This window comes from Equus caballus, chromosome 27, assembly GCF_041296265.1.
Source record: "Equus caballus isolate H_3958 breed thoroughbred chromosome 27, TB-T2T, whole genome shotgun sequence".
In the NCBI taxonomy this organism is placed as follows: Eukaryota; Metazoa; Chordata; class Mammalia; order Perissodactyla; family Equidae; genus Equus; species Equus caballus.
In genome coordinates this window covers 31252063-31274176 of record NC_091710.1, presented here as the reverse complement: position 1 = coordinate 31274176, position 22114 = coordinate 31252063, and the positions used below count along the sequence as shown (strand labels likewise).

Below are 22114 nucleotides of genomic sequence, written 5' to 3'. Positions count from 1 at the left end.
TAATGTTTAAGTGTCATATCCTGTTGCTTGACAGCATTAAGTTCTCTGTCTTTGCTGATTTTCTGTCTTAGTTCTATCAACTACTGAGAGAAGTGTGCTAAAGTCTCCAACTATAATTCTGGATTTGTCCATTTCTTCTTTCAGTTTGATCAACTGGGCTTCACACATTTTGAAGTTCTGTTTGGTGCATACACATTTAGAATTGCTGTCTTACTGGTGGGGTGACGCTTTCATCATTGTTCCTGGTAATTTTCTTTCCTCTAAAGCCTACTTTATCTGACATTAATATAGCCAATCCTGCTTTATTTTGATTATTTGCATGGCCTATCTTTCTTCATGTTTACTTTCAACAAACCTATATCACTAAATCTGAGGTGAATTTATTGACAGTATACAGGTGGATCATGTTTTTTTTAACCATTGCGTCAACCTGTCTTTTAATTGGTATATTGAGGTCATTTACATTTAATATAACTGGTATGTTAGGGCTTAAGCCTGCCATTTAACTGGTTATTTTCTCCTCAGTTATTCAATTTTCTATCTCATTTTTTCCTACCTTCCTGTAGGTTACTTGAACATTTTAAAAATTCCATTTTGGGAGCCAGCCCAGTGGCACAGCAGTTCAGTGTTCACGTTCCACTTCAGTGGCTTGGGGTTCACTGGTTTGGATCCCGGGCACAGACCTACAAACTGCTTGTCAAGCCATGCTGTCACAGGCGTCCCACATATAAAGTAGAGGAAGATGGGCACTGATGTTAGCTCAGGGCCAGGCTTCCTCAGCAAGGAGAGGAGGACTGGCAGCAGATGTTAGCTCAGGGCTAATCTTCCTCAAAAAAAAAAAAAAAAAAACAGAACAGAAAAAAAATTCCATTTTGATTTATCTATAGTGTTTTTATAAAAAGCTTTTACTTCTGAGATAACTGTAGGCTCACATGAAGTTGTAACATGTAATACAGAGAGATCCTATATTCCATTCACCCAGTTCCCTCCAATGGTGATATCTCGCTCTATAATTGTTCCAAATACTTTCTCTATATACATTAAGAATCACATCAAAGAATGTTATAATTTGTCCTCCAACTGCCAAACATAATAAGAAAACTCAAGAGGAGGATGGTCTATTACATTTCGCTATAGTCTTACTCTTGCTATTGTTCTTCCCTCCTTCCTAACGTTCCCAGCTTCTCTGTCATTTTCTGTTTGGAGAACCTTCTTTAGCCATTCCTTTAGAGTGGATCTGCTGATGAAATATTTCTTGGTTTTACTTTACCTGAGAATGTCTATTTCACTTCTATTCCTGAAGGATATCTTTGCCTGGGACAGAACTCTGGGTTTCTACACTTGAAAAATGTTGTGCCACTTCCTCTGGGCTCCATGGTTTCTAATGAGAAATCTTCTGTCATTCAAACAATTTTTCCCCTATAGACAATGTGTGGTTTCTCTCTAGTTGCTTTCAAGACGTTTTCTGTCCTTAGTTTTCAAAAATTTGATTAGATTATAATGTGCCTTGGCACAAACTTCTTTGGGTTTAACCTGTTTAAGTTTATTCAGCCTTTTGACTGTACACGTTTATGTCTTTTACCAAATCTTGGAAATTTTTGGCCAATATTTTTTCAAATACTTTTTCAGCTCCACACTTTTTCTCTTCTACTTCTGGGACTTCTAGGACAAAGATGTAAGATCTTTTATTATTGTTCCACACATCACTGAGGCAGGCTCTGTTAATATTTTTCTGTTTTCTCTGCATTGTTCAGACTGAATAATTTCTATTGTTATATCTTCAAATTCACTCGTTCTATCCAATGTCTTCTCAATTCTTCGGAACCCACCCAACTAGTTTTTATTTCAATTACTGAATTTTTCAGAAGCAAAACTTCTACTTGGTTCTTTATTACATTTTCCATTTCTCTGCTGAGATTTTCTATTTTTTTCATTTGTTTCAAGAGTGTGTGTAGTAGCTTGCCGAGACATGATTATGATGGCTGTTTTAAAACCTTCTCAGATAATTCCAACATGTGTTTCATCATAGTGTTGGCATCTGTTGACTATCTTTGCTCATTCAAGTTGAGATTTTCCTTGTGTGTGGTAAAACGAGTGATTTTTAAAATTACACCTTGGGCATTTTGGGTACCGTTAAAACACTCTGAATCATAGTTAATCTTGAGTTTGAACAAGCCTCCACTAAAACTGAGCCAGCAGGCGAAACTCTGTTAGTAGTGAAAAGGTGGGCAGGGTGCTGACTCTACCACCAGGCAGGGTTGACGTCCTGACTCTCCACAGGGTCTCCACTGACACCCTGGGCGTATGCTTTGTTATCATGACAAAGGGGTGGAAGTCCACGCTCCTGACTCGGACTCAGCCTCCCACACTGTGGGAGGGCAACACATGCCTTGTTACTGGTGGGTGTGAAAGAAGTCTAGGCTCCCCACATGGTATTCACTAACTCTACTCCCAGGGAGAAGGGGTGTCTCATCACCACAGGGCAAGGGTGGAAATCCACTGACACTGCAGGGGATGGCAGGGATGGGAACTTGTGAACTGCCATGAAGGGGAGAGGCATAGACGGAAGTCTAGGCCCTCCATTTAGCCTCTGTTTACAAAGGTGTAGGAGGCATGCTATTTTTTTGCCCTACGTTTTGCAGAACTAGGGTGTTTATTGTCAAATAGGTTTCTGTCTTTCTAGGATGACCCTTTCCCAGTCCTTGGAAAGGGAGAACAGACTTTCCTTGGGACTTTTTGGGTCCATGCCATTAGGCATTCTTAGGTTGTGCGCATCCAATCTGAGACATGGAGGACAAAAAGAAAATCCAGAGAACTTACTTCTACGTTATTCCTTGAGTCCCAGGATCCTTAGCTGGTTCGTCATCTTCTACCTTTCAAAATCTTATATTTATTTTATGTATGATGTCCAGCATTTTTAGGTGTACTTAGTGAGAGAAATAGGAGAGGTGTCTGTTCCACTTTGTGTGGAACCAAAAGTAGATGTGTGTTTAAGAAATTAAAGGCCTGACTTAACCCAATTAGTCAAAATAGAAGATGAACATAAAGAATCAGAAAAATACAGTAAGAGTTATGAAATAACCCTATCTTTCATAGAAATAGTAAATATTACCTTTCCCAGCTGTCCTCCTGATCTTGGGAATGGTGAAGTTCTTTAAAGGACTGATGTCTACACCAGTAACTAATAAAGGTTCATTGGTTGAGTTCATTTTCCATAGTGTCTTGTGTTTAACAATCTCTTTTATTTCCATTTTGTTGGTGGCCTAAAACCAACTGAAAGTTATTAAGCAAAAGGTCAATAAATACATAAGAGTCAATGGCAGTAAAACTGTTTAAAAGTTCTTAAACTAAATTGAATAAAGACATATTCTTGGTCACACTTGCAATAGGTTTCAGTCTCAATTCGCCAGGTTACCCAAAATAGAAAATGAATTAACTTTGACTTTTATATAACATTAAAAATACTTATTTTATAGTTCCTAATAGACCTTTTCCTTGTAATTCATGTTACTTTAATTAGGTAACCAAAAGCCTCTGTGTTCCTTAAAGGTTTAATAATAACTTCCAAAAGACAATTTTTATTAACATTTGGTAAAATTCTTGCCAAATACTCTATTTTTAAAAATTTTTTCCTATATACTTCTATGAATAGAATAATATTACCTAAATCAGAATCTCTTGCCTTGGGAGAAACTTATTAAAGGTGTGAACCAACTATCACAAGGCTATCCCTACAACTGATGGCTGAAAACAGTCAGTCACTCACTGGCTACCGTTCCACAGTACCACTCTGCAAATGGATTAAGATAGCATATGCAGTCATACTAACAGTAACCAATTCCCTTTCCTCCCTCCTCCCTTCTTTCTCCAACTGCCCTCCCCCTGCTCACACACACACACATTGATTCTTAACCTTCCAAGTAGAACTCATATTGGATATCAAAGGAAAGCTATGGAGCCCACACACAGAGAAATATATGTAAACATGGACTTTTCATACCATTTCATTACATGGTTCATGGGTCCTCTGATATCTAACTGCTTAGTTCAAACCTTAGATCACAATCCAAATTAAGAGTTGCCAAAATTCCACAGAAGGATCACAAAGGATAAGATTTCATAGAAGGTTCCCAAAAGATTCCCCCCCCATCTTCACTCCCCCACCCTTTATGAAAGGTTATCTTGCCATCTCCCAATCAAATATGCTTCAGAATAGAGAACAGACTTCTACAAAGAGAAGACAAATCAGCCTTTCTCTCATCCAGTCACATGGATAGACACCAGCGGTGCTGCCTCCTACCAAGAATACCCTTAATATATACCAGCTCCAGAGACAGAATCTTAACATATACCAGGTGCTATAACACCTGCTAGTTTAGTAAGGAGAAAAAGGGAGAATAACTTATTTAGAATAACATATTACAAAAAACTCTTAAATTCATCATGATCTATACCTTCTGCACACAAAGGTATACAACCGTCAGATGAATATACTTTACTTGACGATCCAAGTGCTGCGACAATCCTCAATGTTTTTAACTAAGTTAAATTATATCTTCAGGAAAGATGGATGATATTTCAGCTGTATGGTTTCTTACAAAACATTTCACTAGTAGAATTTACTAATGAAGACTTCTGAAATTGACTAATTTTGTTTCTCAGTGCTTAGGATAATACTTGGCCACAAAGTAGCTAAGTTAAAAACTGATGAAAGACAGACTATTCAGGGCACAGTGGTATTCAATGTCCTTCATCAAATAAGCTGCACCCAGCAATTTTTCAAGTACAACCTTTCAAGTAGGAATAACGCCTCTTTAACTTCAGCCCAAATTAGCCATATTAAAGTGATAACAAATTCATAGATTCTTTCCATTCATATCTTACAGTCCCATAACCATTACATTATTTATATTGTTTATTTTTACATACAGATGCAAAAAAATAAATTATATGTTGCAAAACAAATACAATAGTCCTATAACCATTATCCATATATTTATGTATTATTCCTTTTTATACATGTAAAATGAAATCAGGAAGTCTGAATCCTGAGGGGTCATGCCGAGCCTATTCTACGGCGTCCTGGTTATCCTAGCAGTGGGAAAGGAGAGAGTGAAAAACCAACTCTAAACACTTCAAGCACAGTTCATGCACAAGACACTGCACACTGTGGGTCCTTAACACATTCAATAAATAACAGATTCAAATGAATGAATGAACTTAAAGATCAAACAAAGAAACCAAAACCAGAAAGAATCCCCAACAACTAAAGCATCTATTCACATACGTCTTAAGAGTATGTATATTATGAACAACTTTCAATCAATACATTTAAAGATTATACAAAATAATAAATTCCAGGAAAAATGTAATTTACCAAAACTGATTTGAGAAGGAATTAAAAGAGTGTATTATCCTATTACTATTCAGAAAAAAATTAAATCAATAGTTACAAATTGGTTTTAAAAATAAAGATGATATTTATATATCATCAAGAAGCTGAGTTCACCCCAGAAATGCAAGGGAGATTTAACAATATGACATATGTTTATTTCACTTAACTACATAAACCTATCAAAGGAGAAAAATCAAGAGAGTATCCCAATAGAAGCAGAAAAAACATCTAGCCAAATTCAAAATTCACTTATGATTTTTAAAAAAGTCTTAGTAAAAAGGAATTTACAGAAACATTCATAATTTGATGACGAGTGTCTACTGAAAATTGACAGCAAACTGGTAAATGTTAGAAGCACTATTTTTTAAATTAAGAATAAAACAAGGATACCTACTACCTCTGCTTCCTTTTAACAGTGTGCTGGAGGTGCTCACAAAGGCAGAAGACAAGAAATAAAAGGTATAAAGAAACTAAAAAGCTAACAGGGAAAGGAAAAAGGATTGGGAATTTCTGGGATTGAAAGAGTGAGTCTCAGCTCTTAAGACACAGCTTAGAACCAAATACTAGACAGATTAAGAATGAATTTTACTTAGAAAGGCAAAAAATCATCATGGTTCAAATTTTTGTTCTACCGTTAATTAACAATGTTACAGAAGGCAAAACGCCTAACTTCTCTGAGGCTGCAAGAGTATACCTCACATGGCTGCAGAACCTGGTACACAGTAACTGCACAATTAACCATTAGCGTACTCTTGAAGCCTGTGCTATGGAACCAAGTTATGGAGTCTGTCAAGAAGCACAGTATTATACAGATAACTGGGTTAGAAGTCGACTGATGTTGCTTCTAATTCTAGCTCTGCAATTAACCAATTAATTTTGGACAAGAAACTAACTTCCCTTGCAGTGCACTACTCTGAGTGCATAATGAATGGTAATACATTTTTTAGTGGCAATGAAATAAATTCCTTACGTCAAATAGCCAGTCTAAAGACTTGATCCTTTCAAAGCCTATTTTAAAAGAATATTTGTACTGAGGTTCCTAAGATGATCTTTAAAAATTAAGGATTTGAATGCTTGAGACCAGTGGTTAGAGATTAGAGATTACTAAATAAACATGCAAAATCTTTTACCTGATTACTATCAGAGTCTTTAATAACACAACTTGCTGTTTCAACTGAATAACTTAGAGAGCCTTAGAATTCCTTTAATAAGACTCAGCTGCTATCAGTTATGAAAAGGTTTCTCAGGATGACTGTAGACAGATGAGGCATTAGTGAGAAAGATTTTTTCAGTTCTCTTCAAACTTTCACATTAATCAACTTGTTAATTTATCTTTGACATCTCTACAAATTTGCTAATCTTTTTAAAAAGAAACGATGTCTCAGTTTCAGGATTTTCTGGCTAATAACAGTGTTCTAATTTATTTTTGCAACTACCTTTTATTTGTGCTAAATAATACTGATTTTCCAACCCAAAATATACTTACGTAAAAAATAAGTCTGTTTCAAAACATTAAAGAGAGATTGCAATGACGGTATGCGGATATGGCAAAGATTATCCCTCTTCTAGTAAACTCGGGGAAGAGTTTCTGATGAGCAAATAAAATGAATAAATAATATACTTGGAACTCTAGTCAGAGAAAGATAAATTCTGAGTTCTTTGCAGAGCTCTAAATGGCTGAGACTAAAAATTACTTCTGATAAACAAAAGGCTAAATCAGATCATACGTATAATAAACTATACATACACTTAGTGAGATTAAGTCAAGAATCCCACAGTTAAGACTATACAATGCAGAGATGAAATATATTTTAGTCCAACTTCTCATTTTATACATCAGAGGTTGGCAAACTATAGCCTGTGGGGCAAACCTAGCCCACTACTAGTTTTTGTAGGGTCCACAAGCTAAATGACTGAAAAAAAAATCAAGATTATTATTTCACATCACTTAAAAAATTATATAAAATTCAAATTTAGGGGTCCATGGTACGTTTTACTGGAATACAGCCACACCCATTCATTTATCTACTGTCTGTGGCTGCTGTCCTAGTAGAGCATAGTTGAGTAAATGTGACAGAGACCCTATGGTCCATAAAGACTAAAATATTTTATTCCCTAGCCCTTTACAGAAAAAGTTTGCCAGCCCCTGTTATAAATAAAGCAGTTAAGTATCAAAGAACTGGGACAATAAAAACTAGGTCTCGTGACTTCCATTTCAGGGCTCTTTCTCCTATTCTCCCATTGTCTCAATCATCTCTCCACTGCATTCTGAATCTCACCCCTACGCACTTTGCCCCTCTGCACCCTGCCCAACAGCGTTTCAACAGGCTCAAACCCGATCATTTACAGAATAAACAAAAACCGGCCAGGGTCCATATTTGCCCTTACCTACATCACCTCCTACTTCTTCCTCAATCTACTTTCATTCTACCTCCATTACTCTACCTCAACAGCAATCTTCAGTGACCAGTGATTTCCACCACGGTCTCTCACTCACATAGGTACATTTCTAGCTCATAACTTACTCAGACTTTCTACGTTTGATACTCTTCACCAATCTCTTCTTGAACTAATGCACTCTTCCTCTGACCTGTTTGAAAGCTACTTCTCGGGTGGTGCTTTGGTAGTCTCTTAACAACTTATCTTTATCTGGCCTATATTATTGTTTAACTAATTTTTACTTGCATAAGAAAAGTAAGAAAATATCCTAAAAAATTTTTTAGTATTTTATTGAACCAAGCTTTTCAAACAATAAAAATAGAACCCTGTGGTTTTAATTTGTATTTCATTATCAGTGAGGCTGTGTCATTTTGTTTTTCTGTGAATTACTTGTTCCTGCCTTTTTCTCCATTTTTTGGTCTTAAGGATTTGTAAGAACTGTATATACAGAGAAATTAGTTTTTGTCTGTCATGAGTGTTGCAATATTTCTGCCTTTAATTTTGTTTATGGCATTTTACTCCCACACAATTTCTTAATCTTTTATTAGACTGGATTTTTATACTATCACCAGCAGTGTACGAGAGTGTCAGTTGCTCCATATATGGCAAACTTTAATTTTTGCCAATCTGATAGATGTAAATGATATCTCATTGAGATTAGCTTGCATTTCTTTGATTTTTGATGAGACTGATCATCTACTGATTATGTTTATTGATCATTTGTGTTTTCACATCTGTGAAATGCCTGTTCAAGTTGTTTTTACCTAATTTTCTATGAGGCTGTTTATTTCATTCTATGTATTCACAAGAAATCTTTCTGAAATACTAGCTCCTCACCAATTATACTTCTTGCAAATGATTTCCTCCACTTTTAAAACCTCTTTTTTCACTTTTTTGAACAGAAATATAAATATATATTTTTTAGATTGGCACCTGAGCTAACAACTGTTGCCAATCTTTTTTTTTTATTGCTTTTCTCCCCAAATCCCCCCAGTACATAGTTGTATATTTTAGTTGTGGGTCCTTCTAGTTGTGGCATTTGGGATGCTGCCTCAACACGGCCTGATGAGCAGTGCCATGTCCGTGCCCGGGATCTGAACCAGCGAAACCCTGTGCCGCCAAAGTGGAGCGCATGAACTTAACGACTCCGCCATGGGGCTGGCCCCCCCAGAAATATTTTAACATAGTTGAAATTATGAGTTTTTTTCCTTTATATTTTCTGCTTTTCATCAACTTTAAGAAATAATTCTTCCACAGTCTTAAATATAATCCTCTACATTCTCTTCTGAAAGTTTCATAGTTTTGCATTTCACCTCTAAGTCTTTAATCTGCCTGAGATTCTTTTCTTTTTCTTTTTCTTTTTTTTTTGGTGAGGAAGACTGGCCCTGAGCTAACATCTATTCCTAATCTTCCTCTTCTTGAGGAAAACTGTCGCTGAGCTAACATCTGTTTTGTATGTGGGATGCCGCCACAGCATGGCTTGATGAGCAGTATGTAGACTGGTGCCCGGGATCTGAACCCGCAAACCCCAGGCCGCCAAAGCAGACTGCACAAAATTAACCACTACGCCACTGGACCGCCCCTGATATTTTTCCACGAACATTCTAACATCAGATTCTAAATGAAGTCTTTCTTGACCTCTAGATAACTTTAGGATTTTTCAGAGGATCCCTGAAACGTCTCAAAAGATTTGTTCTCTCTCCTTATAAAAAGGGGGATATTAAACTAATAGGCTTATTTGTTATGTTAAATTACATGGGAAGCATTGTCAAATAACAAATAACATTAAGTCTTCTTTATGTTGTCTTTATATGTTATAAGAGTTCCAGAAATTATGTAAAATTCCTGGAAGTCTAATATGTCCTGGTATAAAATATCATCTGTCATCAAAATTGAGGCTCACACTAAAAGAAATGAATCTGAGTATCAGGTAAACTCCTTAGCTGATTTTCATGTAAAAGCAGCAACAACAGAATCTATGAAGATTGGTACTTGTGGATGAAGTCCATTCTGCCTCTGCAAAGAGCAGCCCCTCACTGCCGACTTCTGCCATCCTGATGTCCCTGTAACATGGCAACAGTTTGCTCCTGAATCAGAAAAATTAAGATGGGGAGACAATGGCTGTAAATTAAAGAAACAGTCAGGGCTATAGGAAACCCAACACAGCCTCTTGGCTCTTCCTAGCTCTCTGGTAAACTCCACTTTTTGTTTTTTGCATTCTTTCACCCACCATAGTGCATTAAGAAAAATTATTTCTGTACCCAGAGTCCTCAGAACTCCTCCCTCTGGGTCCTCTGAACACCCAAAGCTGGACTTCGTTCAACTGCCACTTAGCATAAGTTGTCAGTATGTCCTTATTACTGTATGTATGTTTTCTGGATGAGCTGAAGCCTTCCCTTATCACAAAGCTGATGTGCTCACAATGGTGGAGAAAACTGTCAGAAAGTGTATTTCCCACTTGGGTATACTTTCCATAATCCCCAATGACTGAGGTACCCTCTTTACTAGGCAAATCAAACGAGCCTTAAAAAACCTTGCAAACTTCTCGTGATTATCACTGTCCCTATCATCCTCAATCATCAGGCAAAGTCGAGAAAACTAATGGAAACACTGGATTCAAGCAGAACAAGTATTAATTACATGGGACTGCATGAACTGAGGAGGATGCACTAACATTTTGTTTTTCCAGATTTAAATAAATCTTTTCTCTTTGGTAAGATAGCTTTGTGAGCAAAGATGAAACATTTACTTTTTCTCTCTACTTGATCCCGCCAAAATTCAGAACTTCTTACTCATATAAACAATCAGGCCAAGTTTTAATACAGACAAGTTAGTTTTACTGTGACTATCTTTGGTTAAAAAAAGGAGGGGGGATTATAGAGAGAAGAATTATGTTTGCACCTTTGTAGATATTAGATTCCAGTCCTGTTAATGATCTTCGAAGTATGTTATATACCTGTCAACTGGACTCCTCTGGCCTAAGGTATTGCCTTTAGTCCTGCTGACTGTTTGCACTACTCCCTTTGTAAAACATAAACGCATTCCACATGAGATAATTACCAGCAGACCAATGTCTGTTGGTATACAACCTTCTGCTGATCCCTAGTCTTATACTAGTATCACCAGCTTTTGTAAGTCTCTAATGTCTTTTGCTCAAGCCTACTATCAACAGGTTAAAGAAGCTTTCCCAGATTCCACTTTAAGAGATCCTGTAGGTCACAGTCTAGAGCCTGGTGACTGGGTATTCTGGAAGCATCCTAAGAGGAAGACAGCACTGGAGCTCTGCTGGAAAGGACCTTACCAAGTGCTCCTGACCACTGACACTGCTACAGAACTAGAAGGCATTGAATACTATGTGCTCCAGCCCGCTACACCTTTCTGCATGATTACAATGGGGAATCATGGCTTATGAATGTCTAGACGGCTGGTGTATGACAGGACAATGCCCTTTAGCATACTACAGTATTCCATTTCAAGTTCTTGTTAAAGAAGAAACCCAACCACAATCTCATAGGTATAGATGAGACTTGGTGACCCCCTTTTTACACTCCATCTACTCTCCATTAATTACCACTGCCAAACCTTTGTCCCTTGGATTCACACAGTCCATAACGATGTGTTGAAAAAAAAAATTTATCCCTAACTATAGCTAAACCGGCAAATTCTACCACTTGAGCCTTGGCTCACCATTAACGATCCCCGGATTCCCTGGCGAGGGTTGTATTAGATAATCAAACGGCACTCAGTTATCTCCTTGCAGATCAGGGAAGCATCTGTGCCATAGCCAACATCCCCTGCTGCACCTGGATCACTTTTCTTCTGGAAAAGTTGAGTTACAATTTGGAAAAATTAGAAGAACAGCACAGGATCTCGCCGACCTAACGTCTTTTAATGACACCCTCTGGTTCCCTAACGAGGTTTTCACCCAGATTCCTTCAGGTCTAGGTGTTTAGATAAGATCAGGACTTCAGATATTGCTTATAATTATTATTGAAATTCTACTATGTGTACTTGTATTTAAATTTCTTATGCTATTAATTACTCAGATCTGCTCAGACACCAAGATTATGGTTACTCAGTGTACGGAAATGATAGATAAGGCTTATTCACATGAACTTTGAGGTAACCAGATGAAATTCCTGGTCAAGGGAACTGCTTAAGAGTCATTTCCTGACTGTCTCCTTGTTTCTCAAATGTGGCCTAACCCTTAGGACACTGACTCCTTGGAATAACCATTAGTAAGAAAGGAAAAAAAAAAATCCCCCCCAACATGGGACACTAACTTTCTTGGGACAGGTCCATCCCAGTGACGTGGGACTACACAAATCTATGGTTGATCAGCAATGCTTTCAGAAAAAGATCTTATCAAATGGGAAAAATGTGAAATAAAACAGAGTCATTTATGTATAAAGGCTTTAAAATGGAGTCGGAAAGCCATTAAGGAAAGGGGTCTTACCCATGTCCTCATAGGGCAGAACATGAACTTTTGAACCAAGTGATGCTGCAAGCTCATCACAGTGATGGCCCTTTGCCTCCCCCCAGCTAGCCTTAGCAATCAATTATGTTGAGCCAACATCAGCTTTCTTCCAACAACGCCAAGGAACATTCTTTGTAATACGAACCTCCCTCTTTTGCCTTTAAAAGCGCCTGCCTCTCACTCTCTAGTTGGACACTATTTGGGTTGCTACCTGAATCTGTGTACCTGGAATTGCAATTCTTTGATCCCAAAATAAATGTCTCTCTGCCTCTCATTTCGGTCCTTTATTTTTAGGTTAACAAATGTAAAACAATGGCATTCTTCTTTGGTAAATAATTATTTTTCATTAAAATATTATTTATGGCACATGTAACAGATGCATTATTTCTAAATGAAAAATAAATGTTTTTAAGTTTCTTGCTTTTAATTTAGTACAGTAAATATCAATAGATATAGTCCTCATTGTAGGTACAGTGCTCTCCTGAGTTCTGTGAATTGTTCTAGCAAACTATCGAAACTGAAGAGTTCATGAGAACCCTTGAATTGGTAGCCAGTTGGTCAGAAGTGTGGATGGCCTGAGGACCCCCCTTGAGACTGGCATCTGAAGTAAGGGCAGTTTTGTGTTGGAATCAGCCCCTAACTTGTGGGGTCTGACACTAAGTCCAGATGGTTAGCGTTCGAATTGTACAGCATTACACTCCAGTGAGGGTGGAAACAGAGCAGATTCTAAAACCAAAATCTCTGAGAACCACTGCCTTAGAGAAGCTCTTGCACACGTATACCTAAAGGAAAGTAGAGGAATGTTCAAAGCAGCACTATCAGTGAAACGTCCATTACCAACCAGCGGAGTGAATAAACCGCAGTGTACATACCAGGAAACACAACACGTGAATGAAAATGAATCAACTACAGCCATCTGAAACACAACGTCAAATCAAGCCGTGAAAGATTACTTAAAGTATGATTTCATTTATATAAAGTTAAAAAATAGAAGTAAAACTAAACAATTTAGAAGAGAAGAAATATCTCAGCAGGCACGTCATCAGCTCAGTGTGTAACAACCTTGGTGGGTCTCAATCGAAAATTTTCAATCCTATACCAGGTGAATGACTAAGTCAGTCTAGGAAAAAATATACAGAAGGGTTTAGACAAATTTGTGCTTTACAGATCTATAGTAAGAGCCTTCCTCCTCCTCACCATCCATTAATGGGGTTTCATTATGTAGGCAGATTGATGATTGATATAACTACTGTATTATATCAGAATTCCAGGAAACCTATTTTTTCAAATTTCAATGTTTCTGAATCAGGACATATATTAACATCAATATGAATTCTAATGCAGTATTTTTTATCTTCTCCATAAACAGATTACTATTAAGTTGATAAAGATCTTACATCAATGGCAATCTAGAACAGAACGAATATGATAGATGTTACACAACTGAGTAGCAGCTGAATGCTGCCAAAAAAAAAAAAACTGACCACTGAAAATTTACTATTTTTCAATAGTCCCAATAAATTCCTTTTACCATTCCCTATTGTTAACTATTACACTTTACAAATTTCCTAAAGTACCATACTGGCTCTCACTCTGACCTAACAGCCAGTCCGTTACTGACAGAGAAATCAGAGGCCTGAATCAGGAGGAACTGTGTTCAACCAGAACTGTATTACTATATTAAAAACTTAGCTTTTAATGACTTATTTGAAGTAAGTGAGTTTTATATTTTTTATTGATCTGAACTCAAACTTTACTTAAGAAGTAATCATAAACTTAAAAACAGCTATAATTGGACTGTGTTCATCCTAACTGGAACTATTTCAATGTTCTAAAATTTACTGATCTAGTGACATGCAGAGAAGGTAAAATCAAATCTCTGACGAATTTGACCACTGCTACTAGATCCTATGATAACTTTATGAATAGACAAAGGATACTTCTTTGATCAAATACTGTCGTCTTTGATAGTTTTGGCTGTAATCACCAGTGACTATGAAACTCATAGAAGTAGAGACACGGACTGTGCAACCAAAATGCAGCTGTTCTTACTGGGCAGACTCAAGTTTCATGACTCAAGTAACACCAGGAAAAAGAGGGCTGGGGTGGAAACAGACGCCTTAGCTCTTTTACCCTGCCAGGCTCACAGTGTCAGTCCTCGGGTAAGAGAAAGCCCTTCGAGGTATGCGAGGGGTAAAGCACATATATATTTAACACACACCCTGTCTTAGAGAGCTACCAGAAGATGCGCTTTGCAAAGAAAGAGAATGAATCTAAAATGAAGATAACACTGGATAAAAAAATGAATGGATCCAACACAGGTTCTAAACCCAAGATGGATGAGAGTGGCACACAATTTCCAGGAAGCTATCAGTCTAGACTGAAGCAGGAAAATGGAAAGGTCTAAAAGACGTTCAAAGAAAAAGGTTAAAAAGAAAAAAGGAACTTACATGTCTTAGCACATTACTGGCAATTACTAGCACATCTACAGAAAAAAATGATTAGATTTATAAAAAAGCAGGCTAAACAAACCATTAATTCTAAGGAAGGTAGTTACGGATGGTCACAGTTGTAGTAAACAATATCTGGATCATAACAATGTGAGCACTGACTTTTAACAAAAAAACTTAAGTATGTTGGAAGAATGGGGGAAGGGAGTGGGATGGCAGGGGTTGGGTGGGACAGCTATGTTCTCATCTACTATGATGACAAAAATCAATGCATAATTTCTACCTCTGATAACCAAGAAATACTAGTAAAAGCATATTATTTATAAGTGTAGAGGTGAATAACTAGGAAAGTAACAAGAGTTGAAGGCAGCTGCCCCTAGGAAGTAGGAATAGAAGACAGTGGGACAACGGACAACTTTTTCCACTATACATCTTTTGGACCACGACTTTTTAAATTATATGCAAATATCAGTTTGATTAAAAAGCAAAAGTTAATTTTTTTAAAAAGTGGCATATTTTATAATTCATATTTGGATAAAACTAAGTTGTACGATTATGCCATTACCTGTGGCAACAACTTTGACAGGAATCAGGATATCAAAGAAGAAGAGTATAACATCTTTCAGAGAGAGGCAGAGTATTCACTTTGATGGAAAAATCAGAAGTCATCCATGAAATTTGCTATCATACGTCAGAGTTCTCACAGATCCAGATAACATTCTGAGGAATACGGGGGCAAAGTTTGCTTTTGTTGTTGCAGTGGTTATTATTATAGAAATGTTCCAAGTCCTTTTTAATTCTTAATTTTATTTGCATTATTCAGTTTTTGTAACACACCTGATACTTTTTTTTCTTTTTCTTTTTTTCTTTTTTTTTGGAGGAAGATTAGCCCTCAGCTAACTACTGCCAGTCCTCCTCTTTTTGCTGAGGAAGCCTGGCTCTGAGCTAACATCCGTGCCCATCTTCCTCTAGTTTATACGTGGGACGCCTACCACAGCATGGCCACCAAGCAGTGCCATGTCCACACCCGGGATCCGAACCAGTGAACCCCGGGCCGCCGAGAAGCGGAACGTGCGAACTTAACCGCTGCGCCACCGGGCCGGCCCCACTTTTTTTTCTTTTTAAAGATTTTATTTTCCCTTTTTCTCCCCAAAGTCCCCCGGTACATAGTTGTATATTTCAGTTGTGGGTCCTTCTAGTTGTGGCATGTGGGATGCCACCCCAGCATGGCCTGATGAGCGGTGCCATATCCGTGCCCAGGATCTGAACCGGTGAAACCCTGGGCCGCCAAAACGGAGCAGGTGAACTTAACCACTCAGCCACGAGGTCGGGCCCCACACCTGACATTTTTATAAGCAATGCTTGTACTTTCATTTGGAATTGGCTAGTTCATCAAACGCTATATAGAAAGTGATAATATTCTGTATATAGAAGAAAATCAAGGCTAAAAGAATAGTAATTATAAACTTGCAAACAATGTAAAAGAAAAACATTCAGCGGTAAGTGCTTATATTCAAGTAATAAAATCTTGAAGAAACAGGGATTAGACAGTAGAAGAATGAACAAAATTGTAAAAAGCCCTTTCTCACTAGAAATGTGCCTGGAAAGAAACCATTCTTGGCATATCCCTGTTCTCCCACTATAAGTACTATGCAGAGTAACACTTTTTAATGTAAATATATAACTAAACTCAGGGTTTGGGTTGTCACATAACTCTTCACTAAAAAGAATGTATGAGGAGACAGTCTGCTATAAGTGGAAAGAACTAGCCTGTTTCTATTAGAAGCAAACACCATGGGTCACTGAGTAAATTCAGGAGGGGGAAAAAACCTGGCAGAAAATAGAGCAAAAGTTCAACAATAATTATGGCTTGGGTTATCGGTTAAATTCCTTTTTATTTTCTACTTTTGTATTTTCTAACATGTTGACCCCAGAGAGATGGAGTTAAAACCGTTCTAAGATCCCACATTATCTACAAGGAAGGTAAACATACTAATTAACTTTATTTATTTTTTTTCCTGCTTTATCTCCCCAAATCCCCCTGGTACATAATTGTATACCTTAGTTGCAGATCCTTCTAGTTGTGGCATGTGGGACGCTGCCTCAACGTGGCCTGACAAGCAGTGCCATGTCCTCGCCCAGGATTCGAACAGGCGAAATCCTGGGCCGCCACAGCGGAGCACTGGAACTTAACCACTCAGCCACGGGGCCGGCCCCACTAATTAACTTTAGACTTAAGTTATGCATGCATGTTTTAATTTCCAGGCTAACAAGATGGATGAATAATTAATTGGTTTGGTAAAGAGTCTCAACTCACTGATTTGTAAACACTGATTATGTATTTTTTTCAATAACTGCTACTAATTGCACTCTTGTTATTTCTGTTAATTTACCCCTCCTAATTCTCCTGGTAGCAGGCTTTTTTACAGAGTTCATAACTTTTAACTCGCACTTAATCATTGAAAGTCTCATTTAATTAAAATAAGAGAAAGAAAACAATCTTATAATAGAGAACTGTCTTAACAAAAGACAAAATCAGTTCTTCATAAAGACCAAAAAACCCTGAAAAATAACTCTGCTAAGGCTGATCAAGAGGAAGAAAGATACACTTAAGACAATTTCTTTATGAATCCCAATAAGATTTTTTTCTTGCAGTTAGAAAAAAATGACTTTAAAATTCATGTGGAAGAATAAGTGTCTGAGAATAGCCAATATCCTTGCTGTTATTGAAATTTATTACAATATTACTATAATCAAAATGATAAAGTATTAGCATAGGACATATATAGATAGTAGAACCAGAAAAAGAGTCCAGAAATAAATCTAAGCATCTACGAAAAATTAATATATAATACAGGTGGCTTTTCAATTTGTTAGGAAAGAGATGGTTTATTTATTAAATGGTGCCAAGATGAATGGTTACATATTTGTGAGGAAACAAGACTAGATCCCTAATTGAGAACATAATATTAAAAAATTCAAGTTGGGGGGTTGGGGGATGGTGAATTCGGTAAAGGGGGTCAACTGCATTGTGATGGATGAAAACTAGACTTGATGGTGAGTGCACTATAGCTGTAGTATATACAGACACTGAATTACAATCTTGCACTATAGCTGTAGTATATACAGACATCAAATTACAATCTTGTACATCTGAAACCTATATAATGTTATAAACCAATGTTATCTCAGAAAAAAAAAAATCCCCTCTGGCAAGGGCATTCAGATTTAGAATCCTAAGATTTGGCTGCCTATTGGGAAGGAGACAACAAAAAAGGCCTTTCATTCTTCCTGGTATCCTAGAGCAGTGTGGGAGTTTAAATACGGGTCCCTGAACTGGTTGATACTTCTCCCTCCAACAGGTGGAGCCTAATTCCCCTCCCTTTAAATATGGGCTGGACTTAAGGACTTGATTCTAATGAAGAGAATGTGGCTGAAGTAATGGTGTGTGTCCAAAATATTTGGTGTCCTCCTTGCTCTAGCTGGACAACTTGCTCTGGAGGAAACCAGTTGCCATGTCATGAGGACACTCAAGCAGCCCAAGGGAGAGGTCCATGTGGGGAGGAACTGAGGCCTCCTGCCAACAGCCATGTGAGGCGCCATCTTGGAAGCAGATCCTCCAGCCCCAGCCAACATCTTGACTGTAACCTCATGGGAGACCTCAAGCCAGAACCAGCCAGCCAACCACTCCCAGATTCCTGATCCACAAAAGCTGTGTGAGATAAAAAACGTTTGTTGTTCTTTTAAAAAAAAAACCTCAAGTTGGATGTAAATGTACACTAGAATCAATCATAATACTTTCTAGCAATGCTAAGGCATTTCAGGGGAAACAACATCTAGAATATTAGGAAGTTTATTAATGAAATGAATAACCTGGGTAAATCCCCCTTCAATAATGATACAAAGGATGCTAAAAGAAGCTGATAAAAAATATAAGGTGAAAGGGGTAGAGATTGCAGTGAAGCTAAAAAAGCACCATAGGAGAGATGGAGTGGGAAGCACAGAAAGAAAAGAGACTGTGGGCAAAGAGACTGTCTGCAATACTAGCACAGTGACAGTTTCTGGTAATGAAGAGTGTCCATCCAAGTGGAAATGAAGCATTAGACTGAGGCAGCCAAAAGCAGGAAGATACAGGCCCATGGAAAGGAACGGAGTGATGACAGAAAACTGGAGAAAGAAATTCCTTCTGATAGCACAATAAATGAATAAAACACTAAGAAGGAAAATATGAATTTTGGAGGATTTTTAGGAAATCTCCAATAGCTGAGGCTGAACTAATTGTTAGAGAGCAAGGTCACAATCTAAAGGCTTATGATCCGTGTGATGAGAAGGAAAAAGGCTCATATGAAAAAAATATACAGCAAAATGACTCAAAAGTTCACACCTAACTTTACACAAATAGATTTTCAATAAATGTCTGTTGAACTGGGGAGTGAGGATTGCAGAGGTAAAGTTAAACAATACATTGTTTTTCATGAACTAGAAGCTTGAAGCCAAATTTTGTTGAAGCGGCAGACGATGCCCCTAAGCTGCTATCAGTAAAATTCAACTGTTAAACAATTCTCGTTTCACTCAAAGAATGTTGTTGACCTTATCTGTCTATCAATTTGGGCAGGAGCATTTGGTTGAGCATCGATCACTTCTCACGGATTTCAGATTCAACATCTATGAAGCCATTATGATGTGACACGTATCCCCTTAGGTAAATTTAGAGGTTATTCAGAGGTTTACATGTCAACACTTTGTGAACACATACGTTTCAAGAAAGCTTAATTTGATTGCAGTGACTTAGCAAGTTCTATCCTTAATTCTCTCTCAAGTTCTTCTTTAACTTGGATTTGGCTCTAGGTAACCCGGAGCGTAGGAGGAGAGAGGGACATCTGGAATGCCTAAATGCAGAATGATAATCAGGAAGTTTTCTTTTTCAAAAACTGCCCCTCAGTCATACACAGAAGGTAGAAGTTATTAAATAAAAAATGTTTTTAGATCATCTCCATCCTCTTCATATAAAATTAAGAGAAAACAAAATAGCAAATGAGGCTCAAGAGTAGTTTTATCATGCTTTTAATCTTATTTAAAATGTCCATTAGGACTATCTAATCATTTCTTTTCAGCTCCTCCTGTTTAGTTTGCCACTGCCAAATCTCAGAATCTTTAGAAAGAGCACCATGTGGAGATTATCAAATCCTTTTGGAGAAGACGGGCCATCTGTTGAGCCCTAGTTCCCTGGAGGTATTACTGTGCGTCAGAGACAAGGGCTTCTAACAACTGCATAGTAACTCCAAGAGCTACCTGGACTCACTACCAAGAAATAACAAGGATGATTACAAAAAAAAAAAAAGCCAACACAACCCCCAAGAGAACAGCTCTGCTCTGCTGATACTTGTCTTACTTAGGTTTAAAGGCTTTAGACAAGCAGAACCTGTGTGCTTCTGAAAATCAGTGCCCGTATCAATCACTTCCCCGGAAAGACACGCTATATCAAGACAATATCACACCTTAGAATGTGCTGTACCTCTGAACTCCTAGAAATCTACGGTAAAACTGTACGGACTTGAACTTTGTGGGAAGAATAAAACCTTAATACCGTGGGGTGAATGTAGTAAATATATTACAGAATGTTACCAAATAAAAATCTGAGAGTTACCAAATAAAATCTCAGACGTGTTTTGAAGACTTTACTAAGATTGAAAAAGCAATTTTTTTCCCAAATGCCAAAAACCCTAGAACTGATCATACTGACCAGTTAAAACATGGGGGAAGGAGGGGAAATATCTAAATTCTCTGGCCTGGTTACAAGGAGCTGAGGGTGACCTGGCTAGAGAACGCATACTCCTGCGACTGAACAATCCAACTTCTCACTGTCATCCTAAATTGTCTTCAGGAAATTGGCTTGAAAACACTTTTTTAAAAAGTATTTATGATACAGGAGAGAACGGACTCTACAAATCAGCAGACATGGGTTCCCACTGTTCTGATTCTGCCACTTGCTAAACGTCTGCTCCTAAGCTTTACTCTTCTCACCTGCATTTCAGTCCGGCTTAAAACTGTATGCTGAACTGTACAATATTTTGCCCCCTCCTAGACCTATCCTCTTTCCACCACTTCTAGGCTTTATTTAAGTTTTCTCTGTGGCTCCACATACAGGCATATGTAAGAAATTATACACCGTATGCTGGCTGATGCCATAAAAGTTTGATAGCTTCCTAAGTTAAACAGCTCTGATCCCTTTCCTAACTTTTAAACAACCTAGAAAATTCACGGCCTGGAGTACTTCTGTCTATGACTACGGCGCTTTTGTTTTTTAAATGTCAACAGCTGGTCCAATTTCCATCCTCTGAGATGTTTTGCTTTTAGAACCAACCAACTATCATTTAAAATCCATCTGATTAATATATTGGTGACCAAATGTGGCAATACTACTTTTGATTAAAAATGTAAAACCAAAAAAAATCTGGTGATAAAAAATAAATTTTTTATCCTACTTATGTACTGGTTCAAAGGGCAATTCCAAATCTTGAATACCACAAATGTTCTAAGCAATTTTTGCATATTGGCCTGACATTCCAATTTAGTTATTCAAAGATTCAATACTTATGCTAAATTAAGGTCAGTTTTGTATGGGCCAATCTTCCTCACTGGACCATAATTTACCCATTTTCTGTCTCCAGCACCAACCATAGTTCCTTACAAAATAAGTATCTAATAAATAATTACTGTGAAGGATAAATACGTGTGTACTTTAAAAGTATTCCAGTGTGTGAAAAAATACACATGTTCTTCATGTATCTTTTTTATTGCCAAATTATTAAGTCAATTGTAAAGTAGAAGAGTTTACCCAAAGTGGGTTGAAAAAAACATCAATACAGTATTGTAAGTAATAGCAGTAGTAAAGCCATTATTTGAAATACTTACCACTCTTCAATGGAATCTATCATCATATGGTTATGATCAGGACTCAATCCATAGATGAAAAATAGCAACTCTACAAAAAAAAGGCAGAAATATGTAGAGAATCATGGTCAGAAGCTCCCCCAGAATAATCTTTCTAGTCCTCTCCATTGTTTTGTTCTCCTTATTTCTGCTTTCCTTTCACTCCTGTTTCATTTCGAGGGGAGGGGGGCGTCTGTTTTCTGCATGTCTCAGTGCCTTCTCTCTCACACCTTTGCGTTCTTTTCTCCTTTCTCACTCTTTTCTCATTAAGTCTTTGCTTTCTCTTCCCTTCAGTGCATTCTCATCTGCTGAATACAATCAGCCTACCACTTTTATGCAGCCATCCAGTAGAGAAAATGACATTGTGACATAGCAAATGAGCTTGCTCCTGGATTTTTATATAGAGCAAAAAATACTAAA

At 37.5% G+C, this 22114-nt stretch overlaps 1 protein-coding gene across 1 annotated transcript in view; it reads right to left on the bottom strand.

Moving 5' to 3' along the window:
- Positions 1–22114, bottom strand: part of TEX15 (testis expressed 15, meiosis and synapsis associated) — an 80246-nt gene that overhangs the window by 47010 nt on the left and 11122 nt on the right. Inside the window, exons 2-3 of the mRNA XM_070252724.1 lie at positions 21677–21746; positions 3113–3273 (exon numbers count right to left, since the gene is read on the bottom strand). Of these exons, the coding sequence (XP_070108825.1) occupies positions 3113–3251 (139 nt within the window). The 5' untranslated portion in view covers positions 3252–3273; positions 21677–21746. The remainder of the gene's footprint in view (positions 1–3112; positions 3274–21676; positions 21747–22114) is intronic.